This window comes from Aptenodytes forsteri, unplaced genomic scaffold (genome assembly GCF_000699145.1).
Source record: "Aptenodytes forsteri isolate BGI_AS27 unplaced genomic scaffold, ASM69914v1 Scaffold356, whole genome shotgun sequence".
Taxonomy (NCBI): Eukaryota; Metazoa; Chordata; class Aves; order Sphenisciformes; family Spheniscidae; genus Aptenodytes; species Aptenodytes forsteri.
In genome coordinates, this window is record NW_008795436.1 from 423,887 (window position 1) to 439,117 (window position 15,231).

Consider the following 15,231-nt stretch of genomic DNA (forward strand, 5'->3'; position numbering starts at 1 on the left):
GTGTTCATGACAGTGATCAATTAATAAAGTTAAATGACAACAGCAGTAATATATCATATCAGTAAAAGTGTGCATAGGCCAGAACACCAAAGGATAAAGGAGATTTGTGGTTTTTAGTGTTTCATTTTTCTTGAGTGATAATTAAGTATATTGTTTTTTTCCTATCCTTAGTCTAAGTTTGTGTTGTGTTTCCTCATCTATCTTTTTCCACTTAATTCTTCAAGGAGTTTACTGTTTCTACTTTTTTGGAGACCACAAACACAAGGAGCATTCTGATCAATGTTTGCTCTATTTTTCCCTCATCCACCTGCCTCCCAGCATCCCTGCCTCTTTCAGCTGCGTCTTTTACTCCATCTAATTCCACTGAAGCTGAAGCTTTCTCAACATTATCCTTTTCCTGGAAATTAGTATTAAAAATAACTTATTGAAGCCACTTGTATCTAAGAATCACTATGACCCTCTAAATTATGTCTTTTCTTTTTTCCACCAAGTCCATGTGTTACAGGGACAGGAAAAATAAATCAGTTGGGTTGAGGGAAGAAAGGAGAGCAGACAGAAATTGGAGGTAGAAGGGATTAACAGCCAAGAATCTCAGTGATTAAAAACCAAAATAACTCTCCGTAATATTTTAACCAAAAAATGTTATGCTGACAGGTCTGTCATGAGTTAAAAAACCCAGTCGTTTCAGTAGTCAATTATGTTTGATAAAAGAAAGCTATCTGGCATACTGGACTAAGCAATGGGAGTCAAGAGTTCTGGACTCTGTCCCTGGCTTCTTTACAGAGGATGAGCCATCTATTTAAGTCAAGATACATGGTGAGCTTTTTCCTAAATGAGATGTGGAAATGATCAGTTAGGGATACTCGTTTCTACAGTGCTGAAATGCTGAAAAATTCGGTCCCTTTCCGGCCTTGGAAGCTGTTTGGGTGCACTGAAATTGGGCAAGTTACTTCTGAGTTTCTAACTGTTTGCATTTACATTATATTAAGATGTTGGCTATTTCTGTGCTCAGCAAAGAAACACGTAGAAAATGTCTTCCCCTCCTCTCTCATTGTATTGATCACAGTATGCTTTGATGACCCACAGTGCTGGGGAGCTTTACAGAATACCGGGGTATGAGCTGGTGGGAATTACTGCTGGGGACGTTTCAGCAGCGTGCTGGGGGGAAAAGGAGGAGCTTAACTCTTCCCACATATGCAGTATGGCCCTTTGTTTTTCATGTGTGTGGGGACTTTTTTAATGTTGGTTTCTCTTAAATATACTGACCTTGAAGGATGGAGTAATTTATCCTAATTATTTCTATACTCTTTTCTCTCCTCTGTTCCCAGTTCAATGTCATTAGAAGTAAAATAAATGCAGTTATATTATATATGTACTTTACTCACTATATGTGAGTGGGACATATTGTCGCATATGCTCTCTTTCATGTGCAACAGGTTATGCAAGGTTTAATGTATTAATCTTTCTTTTTCCTTTGGACCAACATTAAAACATTTACTTAGGCACGTAGTTTCTGTGTTGATGTCATCACAGGTAGTCCGTATGTTTAGTGATGCATTGTTTTGTCTACTGTCTAACTCAATGGTATACAATTTGGAGCATCCTTAATTATCCTACAAACCGTTTTGTGCTAATGAAACCAAATATGGTGTAGACTTGGCTGACATCTCTGTGGTATTATTTGGCATACCACATATTTCTGTTTCAAATATAAATTGGTTACTGCTTTTTCAAAATATGCACTCTATTAATTAAATCTATACTTGAGACATCTTGTTTTCCCTCCTAAAGCTGTTATAAGTATTCTCTTTTTCCTTGTTCTGTATGCAGATAGGGTTGGGTATGGGCTCTCTAATTTGACAGAAAATAGGCTAACTTTGTGGTCTTTGTTAAGTCCTAAAACTACAGTTGAGTGTGCAGTGTCTTTCCATATAACTAGGTCTTTTGTTCCACTAGAGAAAATTACTTAATTTGTTAGAGAGCTTTTTTTTTTAAAAGGTTTAACTGTAACAGTCTTTACCTAATAGACCTGGGATTGCAGGGAGGTGATTAATGTGAATTAAAGGATCTCTGTGACATAGGACTAAAGGACAGAATTACTTTGTTGTTGACAATCACACTTGTGCAATTTCATTTCTCCCCAAACCAGATTTCCAGCATTTTGCATAAAGAAAAAGTCTAATTGGACCATATACTTCTTTTTGAAACTCTCTTTATTCAGGGATGTTCTGTTTATGCATTTTAATTGGGAATCTGTGTCTTTGTCCCTTGAAATCCATCTATTTATTGCAGTGACACCTACTGCTGAGAGAGCTGATCCGCAACAGGATCGGTTACTGTTAAACTTGGCCAACAAGCAGTTCGTGACTCAACCAGCAGATGTTTCTGTGGCTCAGGTCAAAGGGAACTTATGGACTCGGGGTTTTTTTCTTTACTCCTAGCATTAAGTGCCAGGAAAGTCAATGCTAGGTACAGACAGTTGACCTGACCAGTAGCAGGAGGAACTGAACTAGGGCCCTGAGGATCTGCAAAGACCAAAGCATTAGTCTGTTGAGCCACTGTGCTGGCTACGGTCCAACAAGTTTCAGACAACTGACTATCTGATTGCATGCCTGGATTTTAGTAATGATTTTACATACTTATTTGATGATTTGTATCCAAGCTTGTGCTTCTGACAGGTGCCCTTGTGAACAAAATCTCGCTGGGCTATCGCATATGAATATTTCACAATCAGTCATATGTTGATCTTTGGGACATGTGCATTTGACATTATATTTAGTTGTGCACAGAACCTAAGTCTAAGCCTTTGTGAAATGAAAAGAAAATCATCAACCCAGCATTACAGTTTTGGGTTTAAATTGTTTCAAACTGTGATTTGAGTTCTGTGGTCTTAACTCTTCTTGCTTGATCCCTTTGTAATTGGTATAGAGGTCCTGATCCTGTTCTCACCCAGCTGAAATGCACTGCCTTTTATTTGGAACTTGCCTGTGTGAGGAATGCAGGATTAATAGGGTCAACATTATACTTATTTTAATATTATATAATGAGTTAGAGTATTACAGACTTCCAGTGTGGTACAGTGTTGTCCTCAGATGAGAACAGAAGATTCCGAGCCTGTTTCATGCTGTAAAAATGACAAAAAATGAAATCATAAATACGCTTTGCAAAGTCTTCCAGGCATTTTATTATTTTATTTGTACTGTGTGATACTAAAGTGGATCATTAAAAGCTTAATTTTAAGGTTTCTTCAATCTGACGTGGATGCCAGTTAGATTAATTAAAGTGAATGATCAGATAGGAGCTACAGGAGATTGATCAAATTGGGTTGAGTTTAATCAGTTGTATACATTCCAAATTACATGAAAATAACAAATTTACTTTTAAAAATGCTTTTTCTAAAGTAACAGAAGCTTTAGTTTAATGAAGCATTCCACAAATCAGGCTCTCATTTGAATTTTGGTATCACTCTTATCTTTACTTTTGTCATCAGGAGAACACTAGGGAAGAAAAAAGTAAAATGAGAATCAATGCTTATAAGCTAAAAAATAATGATCCCAGATGCAACCAGTGCCTGGAAAAAAAGCAGGATTTTTTTTTTTTTTTTTAATCTACTGAACTTTCAGTACCAATTATTTATCTTTCTCTACTTTGGATCTGACTTCTTAAGTATATGCAAGTGAAATAGAATAAATAAGAAGGAAAACAGATTTTGCTAAGTCACATGCAAAGTAGCAATAAATCAAACAGCTTGTCTGCATTCTTCTAATCTTTCTATTCTAATCTGTGAGTGAGACTTATAAATGACCTCTCCTCTCCTCTCTGCTCGTCTTCCTAGATTGTGATCACAAACAGTTCACAGTCCTCCACTCCATGGGTGCTACCAACCAAAGACTGTTCTGGTGATTTATCTTCTACTCATCAGTTATCAGTCCAAAATGCTGTGCTAGCTAGAAAGTACCCTACAGATGTAACAGGTATTTTAGAAAGCAACTGTCTTCTCAGTCCAGAGTGAAAGCAGTACAGCCTCAGCAAACAATTTTCTGTCTGCTAATGACTTTTGAAACTTCAAAATCCCTCTGCTAACCCTTCTTTAAGACATAAAAACTGTTGTGGAATGAGTTGGCTCTGTTGTTACTAAAGGAGTACTTTGTTTTGGAATCAATAAGCAGCTTGTTTAAATATCAGCACTACAAAGCAGCTATAGTTTTGTCAAATGCCTTCCCTGCTCCCCCCTGCGTGGTCTTGCAGCGGTTGGATGCTGGAAGATGGGTGTTCGCGTGAGGCTCCAGCCCCGACCTTGGGTGCTTGGCTGGGACTGCGGGAGCTGGTCAGGACAGGATCACCCAGTACTTTGTACATACTGTGTTCGAGTGGTGCTTCCGCCCAGTTTTTAATTCTTAGAAGCTACACATGCCTTGCAATGACTACAAAACTTAAATGTGGTAAAGTGACTAATAGTAATAACAAATTACCAAGTTGGCCTTAATAATATTTAAATAAACACAAATAGCTAGGACACATTACCTGTAGGCCAACATTGTTTTGTTTTTTTTTTTAAGACATTCTGTTACACTCCAGAAACCATATATTTCCCTAATATAATTCTATTATACCCCAAGGAGCAGGACACCTACTTAACCAACAGAAAGAAAGGGAAGAGGGGGGGAAAAAAAAAAAAAAGGAGGAAAAGTCCAATGAACTCAATGCAGTTACTCTATTTTACATAAGTAAAATGAGAATAGAATCTGGACTAACGTTTATTTCATTTTATCAGATTGGATAATGCTGTCCTGGTGGCATTAAATGCAGCTGATCTTTCCTCTCCCCTTCTGTGCACACATGTTTTTGTTAAAATTTAACTATTTACATCTATGTCTCTCAGTATTGCCTACAAATCAGTCAAAGAAGAGTAGGTCATCTATCCTGCCCTACTGTTTATATATTAATCATCTGGCAAATAAACTGCTCAGTATCCTACCCACCTCAGTAATATTTGTGATGTAATTTGTTTGGATGCCCAAATGTCACCAGCGTTGATTGTAAGAGATGAAAAAAATGTACTTGCTCAGCACACCAAGCTCTGGGCTAAAATGTAAGCATGAAATCTCTGGTTTATTTTTGTAATAATGTTTACAGCTGTTTAATGACCCTGAAAGGGTTCAGTAGTCTGGTGTTCTGTATTTCTTAACAGGAGTGTATTATGCTTATAACAGCCTTAGTTAAACTGTTTCAGCTACAACAATAAGAACAATATTTAATAAAAATTCAATATATATTCTGAAGTTTCTCAGCGATACCTGTTTATGAGTTGCTAAGAACTGAAGCAGTCTGTATTGGAGTATTTAGAATTTGTCAATGGACCGCAAGATAATGTAGATATATGTGAATTTTTGTAGCTGGAAAGATAAATACCAGGTCTATATTCTGAAAGCATAAGTAACAGTGTGTGTAACTGTAACTGCTCAGAGGATCAGGGCCAGAGCAAGCTTGTCGTTTAAACACGTGAGCTTGTAAAGCATTACTTTGCTTACTGAACTGTAAATCTTTTAACTAACCTAATCTAAGCTATAATAACAGCACAACAGTGTTTTTAAAATGACCGTTTTCTCTACAGCAGTGAAGAGGGAAATGCTTTAGTGTGTGTGTCCAGTAGGAATGAACAGGTGTAAATGAGAGCTGAATTTGGTCCATCTGTTTACAAAGATAACAGGTGTGTGTATGCATACGTGTGTGTATACAGATATATGTGTGTGTGCATATGTTTACATGTGTGTGTAGGCATATATTTATATTTAAACTATTTTTTATTCTAGTTGCCATCTTTTTTTTTTCTGTTTCCAGCAAAAGGAAGCCGAGCTTCTCGTATTACATTAATGTAGTTGTGATGACAGGCATTTCTGGTGTCATAATTGGTTTTAAATTCCAGTAATCCATTTCAAATAGTTAAATAAAATCTGTGTGTTCAATTGAAATGGCTAAAGTCAGAACTTTCGTTATTGATATCACAGGAAATAGTCTTGAGGGCAAAAATGTGAGTGAAATCAAAATAACTATTAGTATCATCAAAGGGACTTGAATGTCTCACTGTACCTTCATGTGGGAGATGAGAGAGTATTTTTATAATATATGTATCCAGTTGTGAATTTCATACGCTGAGTACCCTCCTCACAGAAATAGGAAACTGCACACCCGACACGGTAAATGGCTGTCCTCTGATGGTTTGTTTGCTTCTTACTGAGGGGCTGCTCCTGCCCTGCTCTGTGCAGTATAAACCAAGTCAATTTGTAGCCTGTGTGTCTGTAGCAGGGTGAGGATTGGGCTTTCTGGCTGGAGCGGCTCGCCTGGGCAAGAGCTGAGGGTTTGTTTAGGTTAGGAAGGGCAGCCCGTGAACAACAACTGATACCAACATGCTCTGTACAGTGCCATGTCTTGGGGGACAGTGTCTTTACAAAACATTTGAGATAATTAAAGGTCAAAAATTTACTATGTAAATTTCAACAAACATATTTTAAATTTCTTAACAATCTCAAATTTGATTTGCAGTTGATTTTGTAAACATATGTTAACTGCAGAGAACATTGTGCTTCTGTTCACGGTGCGTGTGGTGGCAAAACGTTCTGTGTTTTCCTTACAAGAGGGATCAGAATAATGAAAACAATGTAAGAGACTATATATTTAAAAATTGAAAGCTAGAAATTTTCCCTCCCGTGAAGAATCACATCAGCACTTATAAATTGGCATTTCCAGATTTTTTAGTTTTGAATACCTAGTGTTTTGGTTTGGGGAGGCGAGAAGGGCAGGACATAATGAAGAAAGATGTTGAGAAAACTATTTGTCAAAACACTTGGAATTACAAACTGGTTATCTGTTAAAAGGTAAATTTCAATGAGTTCCGTTCACATGAGGTTTTTTTAGTGTGTTTAGCATTTGGTTTTTGGGGCAGAATGGATACGGTAAAATTGCACATCAGGCCAGTTTGAGGAGGACGGTTGCCTCTATAGAGAGATTCATGTGGAGGCAGGACAACTGCATGGCTGTGAGCATGTCTGTGATACAGAAGCACCCCTGCACCTCTTGGGTGTGGTGGAGAGAAGCCGGACCCTGAGAAAGGGTCCTAGCTGATGGGAAGAGGCTGTGCAATGACCACCGTGACACCAAGCTGGGGACCTTGACCTGCCAGGCCTAAAGCAAGAGGCTCACAGGGGAATGAAAGCCCCTTACCCCACCGGTGTAACCCTATCTGGTCATAGATCTAGACCGGGATGATAGATAAAGAGGGAGAGAATGACATTGCTAATTTTTTTTAGAGAAATTAGGTAAATTAGATTGGGTTATCTAATTCATAGTGGAATGATGGATGAGGAGGAGTTTTATTTCTGTCTTGCATGTGGATACAAGATGAGATTTTGGTAGGTTTTTCTGTGAATGGGCTGAAGAATACTGAGAGTCTGATTTACATGAGAGCATGGTCCCTGTGTTCCTAAATGCACTAACCGGGAATTGCAGGAGAGATAATTTCACATGGCAGTACTTTGAATGCCAGGATTATACTTTGCAATGAAACCACATAGGAGTGAGGAAAAGAAGAGACAATTCGGAGCCAGAGGCAGGAGACAGGACTCCAAGAAGCTGGGGCAGGTGAGGGAGGGAATACAGTTTAAGTGAAGAACTGTAGCATCTTGAGATTGTGGTAGCTGGATCCTAGAAACTGAACAGCTGATCATAATATGCGGCATTTACAGGTGGTTATTTCTCACTAAGCAGAGGCTTTGCTGACCTTTCTGCATATTTCATCAAAAATGTATAACATTTCCAATGCCAAAAGATCAATGTGCGTGGGTCAGGCTCCCCAGACTTGATCCAAAATTATTAGTTTTTAAATGAAAAATTATGGGTTTGGTCTTCCTCTTGATTTTTTTTTTCCAGCTCATCCTATCTATATTCTACATTATATGTGTCTGTATGTTTGTGGGAGACAGAAAATAGCAAAAAAACAAAATTAGAAAAAATTACGTTCCAACTATAACTGCTGTTGTTACTTTATTAAAGTTATCTTTGAAAAAGAGCCACAGAATAACTTAAAATCTGAACCACAACTCCCTCTCCCCTCCCCAATCCAAATAACCATACATTTGAACTGATGCTTAGGGTTAAACATCAGAATTAATAAACTCCACTGGGATCTGTCAGCATTTCCAAACTTCAATAGAGCATAAAATGCTAAAATTAACTACCCAAACCTTCCTGAGCATGTAAAGGCACCAGTTCCCATTGAGGTCAACTGAATAAATGAAATTTAGACTGCATTTTAAGCTGTTACAGAATAATGACAATTCACAAAGACTTTTTTAAACCCTCTTCAATATATGTATGTGTCTGTACATGCAATGCATTTCTTGAATTTTTATGTTCTTGTTTGCCAACATGCCTTGTTTAAACATGGTAAGGAGAAATAATACCTGTGGTATGTGGAATCCAGACAGAAAGTGGATTCTGGTTTTTGTTTGGTTTTTTTTGTTTGTTTTGTTTTGTTTTTGTTTTTTTTTAATTTATTTTTAGGAAGTGGGTAGGCAGATATTCAAAATCTCAGTCAACTTCAGGTAGTGGCAGGCCTAAGCACGACAACCCTCAGATGTTAAGCTAATCCTTTTGAACATGAAATTTGGTTTGTTTCAAAAGTTAAGCAAACTTTCAAAAATGTTAAAAAAATGTGTTTGTATGTACCCACATTTTGAATGATTGTGGTCTGCTGCACAGAAAACTTTCATGAAACCCAAAAATTTTGTTTGCTACATGGCCTTGGGTGTACATCTCGCTTGACTATGTTCCCCTACCTTCGCAAATTAGACACTGCAAGCTAAACTTAAGTGCAGTCCTATAGCTTATAGGTATAAAAGCCTTTTCCTTTTATATACTTGATCTCATCAATATTTTTATAAATAACAACATTGACAGGATGTAAGTAATGGGTCCCCAAAATGAAACCTGAATCTGAGCACTGTTAAACTTTGAAAAATCTTCATTACATCTAAGCAAAATTTTGTAGCTCACGTTCATCATTAATACACATGAGTATGCACTTCCCCCTTTAGCTTCTTACAAGATCTGTGTTGTATCACAACCTCAGTCATCCTGTTGAGAACCAAATAGGTCTCCTCTTGGAGACACCCATGCTTTCTTTTTTAGGCCCTGATCCTGCAAATACTTAAGCATGTGTGGAACTTTGCTTTCACGAGTCACCCTCTGAAGCCTACTGGACTACTCCCATGAGCACGATTACATGCATTTTAAGTACATACTAGATTTGGGCCTCAAATTGTCTAGCACGTGGCCACTATGAAGCTGTGTGAGGAATAGTGTCCACCTGGAGTGTGCCTGCAGCCTTTGTAGAAGGCATAGCGAGTAAAGGCTTTTGGCTAAAGCCAAACAGAAAGTTGACCAAATGAATTATTCAATAATGTATAGAATTCAGTAATTTTATTAGTGAATAAAGTGTCAAATCACTCCACTGAACAACACAGATCTTAATTATGTTCTAATATAACCTTATAGCATCATATAGTTTGAGGTTATTAATGCAAAACTTTATATTTTAAATAGAATTTTATAGATACATTATTTCTGCATAGAGTAGAGAAGTGGCAAGGATAGAAGATTATTGTGGACAATTATGCAGACCAGAACAGAGCACTTGTGTTTAACAAACAGCTTTGAATTCTAATTTTCTGCAATATACATAGTGTAGGTACAATTTGTAGTCATTAACGTGTATTAGGAAAGTTATTAAAATTCTTAAATTTGTTGAGGCTTTCCACAACACCTTCCCCAGATTTTAATTGGTTTTATCTAGTTCCATAAGAGAGCTCTTTAAAACAAATCAAAGTGCCTTAAATCACGTCTTACCCATCGAAGGACAGAGATATTCCTTCTATAATCTGGCAAGTTTTCCTAAGAACTGAAATCTGAAGGTTCTCAACGATGAATTAAGACTTTGCAGAAGATAATTTATGTGCCTTTTGATGGGCTCAGTTTCAAAATGACAAAATAACAATGTTTTGTAGCAGAAGGGTTAAATCTTAAATCTTAATCTCAGAGGTTTACATAGCTGCTAGTCGCAGTCTCCTTAAAATTTAATATACCTCGTTAATGCTTACTTGCAAACACTGAAGGATTTTTATGATTATAATCATGTGTTACAGCACCTAGTACTGTTTCTAAGCAGCATACTAATCAGCTTAATGAGATATTACTGCACTTTTTGTTGACTAAAGCAAAATCCCTTTTATTGTTCTAAAGCTTGTCCTTTACTTTATTTTTTCCCAAAACATTATCTTGTTTTATTGTACACCAGTAAATATCATACCATCGTTTTTTCGTCAAATCATAAAACCATCTTTCTCATTGTAGAATGTGTAATATATTGAATATGGTTAATGGAACTGAAAGTTACAAATGGATTTCTATTTTTTTTTTTTTTTTTTGCTGGCTTTTGTAATGGAAATGGGAGAGATGCATAACATTTCTTTTTCTATAGATTTAGAAATGTAAACAGGTGCAATTTCACAAGAAGAGAAACAAGGGAGGTAGTAAAAGCCTTTGCCCCTTCTGTAATAATTAGATTTTGAAATTGTAGCATATTTTAAAATAGTAATTAATGGTTATTGGTAAACATGCAGAATGATGAAAGCTCACGTATGGTCAAAATTGTGTAGCACAGTTGGCATTTAATACACTTTTTATTGTTTTTACACTAATTCCTTTGCATTGTTATGAGTAGGTAAAACATAAAATGCAAATTGTACGTCAGTGATTCGATGCTTGTAACTCTTTCACAGTCTGAATCTAAAATATCTTCTGATTTTCAGAGATGGAGGAAGCTAGTTTGTGCCTTGGTGTTTCTTCAGCTGTGCCAGAAGCTGACACCCATCTCAATAGCACCATACTCAATGGGCAGTATTCAATGAGCCAGAAGCTGCACCAGATCACTTCCCAGCTCAGCCATGCCTTCCCAGAGCTCCAGAACAGGCAGAATCCAGAGGAGAAGGCGTCGGCACCGCTAGAAGACAAAAGCCACATGTCCATAGCAAACCAGCCCATCAGCAGTCAGATGGCACTGTTGGCAAACCAGCTCAACAGAGAGGTTGACACCAGTTTGAATGGGCGCGTGGATCTGCAGCAGTTCTTAAATGGACAAAACCTAGGGATTATGTCTCAGATGAGTGATATAGAGGATGATGCCAGGAAAAACAGAAAGTACCCATGTCCCCTCTGTGGGAAACGCTTTCGATTTAACAGCATCCTGTCGCTACACATGCGAACTCATACTGGAGAGAAACCATTTAAGTGTCCATACTGTGACCACAGAGCAGCTCAGAAAGGCAACCTGAAGATACACCTGCGTACTCATAAGCTTGGAAACCTTGGCAAAGGTCGTGGGAGAGTCCGAGAAGAAAACAGACTTTTACATGAGCTGGAGGAGAGAGCAATTCTTCGGGACAAACAGATGAAGAGCAGCCTCTTGCAGCCACGACCTGATGTGAAAGCACAGCAGCACACCCAGCCAATGCCTCTCGCAAACTGTAACTTGTCTGTGCCGGCTAATCACAGCACACCTGATATTTCAAACCCCGTTCCCTCTCCAAAGCCAGTCAGTGTCCAGGAAGAAGTTGTCGCTCAGACAGCTGGGTTCAGGTGCACGTTTTGCAAAGGCAAGTTTAAGAAGCGAGAAGAGCTGGACAGGCACATAAGGATCCTGCACAAGCCTTACAAGTGCACTCTGTGTGACTTTGCCGCCTCGCAGGAGGAGGAGCTGATTAGCCACGTGGAGAAGGCTCACATAACTGCAGAGTCAGCACAGGGCCAGGGCTCCAATGGGAATGGGGAGCAATCCACCAACGAGTTTCGTTGTGAAGTGTGCGGCCAAGTGTTTAGCCAAGCCTGGTTCCTAAAAGGCCACATGAGAAAGCACAAGGATTCCTTTGAACACTGCTGTCAGATCTGCGGGAGGCGATTCAAAGAGCCTTGGTTTCTTAAAAATCACATGAAAGTTCACCTGAATAAGTTATCTGTAAAGAACAAATCTCCTAATGATCCTGAAGTACCTGTCTCCATCAGCAGCATGTCCCAGGAAGCTCATGCAAACTTATATTCGAGATACCTGTCATGTTTGCAGAGTGGGTTTCTTCCTCCCGACAAAGCGAGTTTAAGTGAACAAAATCAAATCTATAACAAAGGAGATATGCCTATGAAAGAGAAAGAAGTCTTGGGGAAGCTCCTTTCACCCATTTCTGGCATTGGCCACAGTATTGCTGAAGGGGATAAACATTCTTTATTGGGCTGTCTCAATCTGGTGCCTCCTCTGAAATCCAGCTGTATAGAAAGGTTACAAGCTGCCGCCAAAGCAGCAGAGATGGATCCAGTAAACAGCTATCAGGCCTGGCAGCTTATGGCAAGGGGAATGGCCATGGAACATGGCTTTTTGTCTAAAGAGCAGCAGATACAGCGCAGCCATGAAGACACTTTGGCAAATGCTGGAGTTATGTTTGATAAGGAGAAGCGGGAGTATGTGTTAGTAGGAGCAGATGGCTCTAAGCAGAAAATGCCTGCTGATTTGGTTCACAGCACTAAAATGGGCAATCAGAGAGACTTGCCAAACAAACTAGACCCTTTAGAAGGCAGTAGAGATTTTTTGTCGCATGGTATGAACCAGGGACTTGAGTACAACTTACAAAGTCATGGAAATGTAAAAGAAAAGCCAACTGAATGTCCAGACTGCGGAAGGGTTTTTAGAACATACCACCAAGTGGTCGTTCACTCCAGGGTCCACAAAAGAGACAGGAAAGGAGAAGATGAAATAATTCAAGGTAGTCTTGATGAGCGACGTGGGTCTGGAAGTGATCAAGAGTCACAGTCTGTCAGCAGGTCGACAACACCAGGGTCCTCTAACATTACTGAAGAAAGCGGAGTAGGTGGGGGTCTCTCACAGACGGGGAGTGCCCAGGAGGACAGCCCACATCCTTCCTCACCCTCCTCTTCAGGTATGATAACTTCTCCTTCCCTCTCTGCACTGAAAGCTTCATAGCTATATTTGAAATCACAGCAGCAAAGTAGTTTATGCACTCTTGTTAGGTCGTTTCCTAGCAGTCCACAGGGAGGTGGTGTTATATGCCAGAACATCTGTGTTTGGGTTCCCGCAATGCCTTGGAGGAAAATTCTCGGCTCACCCTTTTCTCCCCTCCAAGGGCAGGTTTCCTAGCCTTTTGGCTGTCACCTCCACCACACCACCGGCAGCAGTGTGCAGGGTCTGTACAGTCACCAATGGCAATGTCGCTTCCAGGGCCTCTCCCTCCAGGTTTTGGAAGGTGCTTTTTTTTCTTACTCTTCTGTTCATGGTGTCTCTCTTGCAGATCTTTCCATGTCCTCCATTTAAAAGGGTGAGGAAAGATGCCTTCTTTGAGCTATAGTTCAAAGAAATAGGATTAATAAACAGTGTGTTGGCTAACCTCTCTGATTGCCCTTCTTCCCACAACCATATCAATTACTTAGCTGAGATATCTACTTGTACCTGGCCGCTGGACTGATTAAAAAGAGATTAAAAAATACAAATTACTAACTTTTTGACAATCTTTTAACTTATGTGCATATTTTAACATGTATGAAGCCTTCTGCTTAATTCACATCTATTTGAAAGTACAAGAAAAATAGAAATTGGACTGAAACATTTTAATTGCATTGTATGTCATGTTAACTTGCTGTGTACAAAATAGCAAAGCAGATAATATTTCATTGGAGATGTCTATAAAATATTGAGCTTCCTGGTACAATTTTTAAAGTTACTAGCCTATGACTGCTGAAATAAAATCTCCAAGTAATAACAGGTAAGATTTCTGGCCTCATCTATATTTCCAAAGTCACTTACTAATGGATAGTAAATTGAAAGTTATATCTTCAGCCCTTTATAAAGAAAGCACCTCGCTAATACTGTAATCATTCTGCAAGCCTAACAACAGAGGAAATCATGCCATAACAAATACTCTGTTACTAATGGCAACATTGATTTCTGCAATCAGCCATTAAGTCTAGAAAATGAAAGACAGTTTGAGGTACCTTAAGGCATTACATTGCCCACTGTTAAAGAGCTGGTAGCAGGCTGTTGAGGGTAATTCTTTTTAGGTTTTTTTTCCCCCAGTTTCGATAAATATTTTAGTATTGGAGGCAATTCACTGTTACAGTTATTAAGTATATGCCAGTTTATTTTTGTTGTTCTTGTCATGCTCCAGTATACTCTACTTCTGAGGCCAAATTAATATAAAAATAAAGTGTTAGTTTGCTGGCTTATTACAAACCAGTAAAGAAATTGTTAAGACACATAAATCTGCACTCCACATTCCACAGATTCCTATAGTACTTAATGCTGTTGTTTAAATACCCATGAAACACACTGTCTACTCTTAGAGTCATAGCCTCGTTTACAATTTATTACTGGTGAGACACATTAGAAAATCCTATGTAGGAACAAGGGTAATAGGCGAGAGCTAATTTCATACTATATATAGTTGTTGAGATTGTTTTAAGAGGATTGAAAATATGTCAGGATGAAGAAGAATATTTTTCTAACTTTCACTTTTAAAAATCCTACACATTTGGGGGGGGCAGAATGCTCCTCTTTGATATAGAAAGCGTCACTTTTGTTTTGCAGTGCCATAGAGCAATCGGAAATAAAAGATCCTGAAATTGTTTAAATTCTGCCCGAAGCCCTCCAGGGCTGTCTGGAAAAGTTTGGTAAAAAAGAGCCCCAGAGTCTTCTGAGTGAGGTTGAACTGATAGAGACTGAAGAGGATTGAAAACAATGCATGTGAAAGTTGGTGTGTTTTGAGTGCCCTGAAAACTTTAATTCCAAGTGTTCTGGTTCGTTAAATGTATTGTTGTGGGAAGTTTTTCCTATCTTCAGAGGCAAAAGATAACACCGCAGTGATGTTCTCTCTCTGGCCACTAATTTAAAATTATTTTTAACTTAAACTACAATTTATTTAAAATATTTATTTTCACACCTGATGCATTTATATCGAAGCATATAAAAATGAAAGCAAAATATGTGCAGTAACAGTTGCGAGAAGCATGTTCTTTTTTACTGAAGAAGACCAGACGTTTTATATTAATATCTGATTGTCTCCTTTAGTCTGTTTCTAGTAAATCTAGGAAGGCTCTTGGTGTCATACATCCTATCATGGA

The 15,231-nt window shown here is 38.4% G+C and overlaps 1 protein-coding gene across 1 annotated transcript in view; it reads left to right on the forward strand.

Moving 5' to 3' along the window:
* Positions 1-15,231, forward strand: part of ZNF536 (zinc finger protein 536) — a 262,198-nt gene that overhangs the window by 57,696 nt on the left and 189,271 nt on the right. Inside the window, exon 4 of the mRNA XM_019472532.1 lies at positions 10,866-13,037. Coding sequence (XP_019328077.1) covers positions 10,868-13,037 — 2,170 coding nt within the window. The 5' untranslated portion in view covers positions 10,866-10,867. The remainder of the gene's footprint in view (positions 1-10,865; positions 13,038-15,231) is intronic.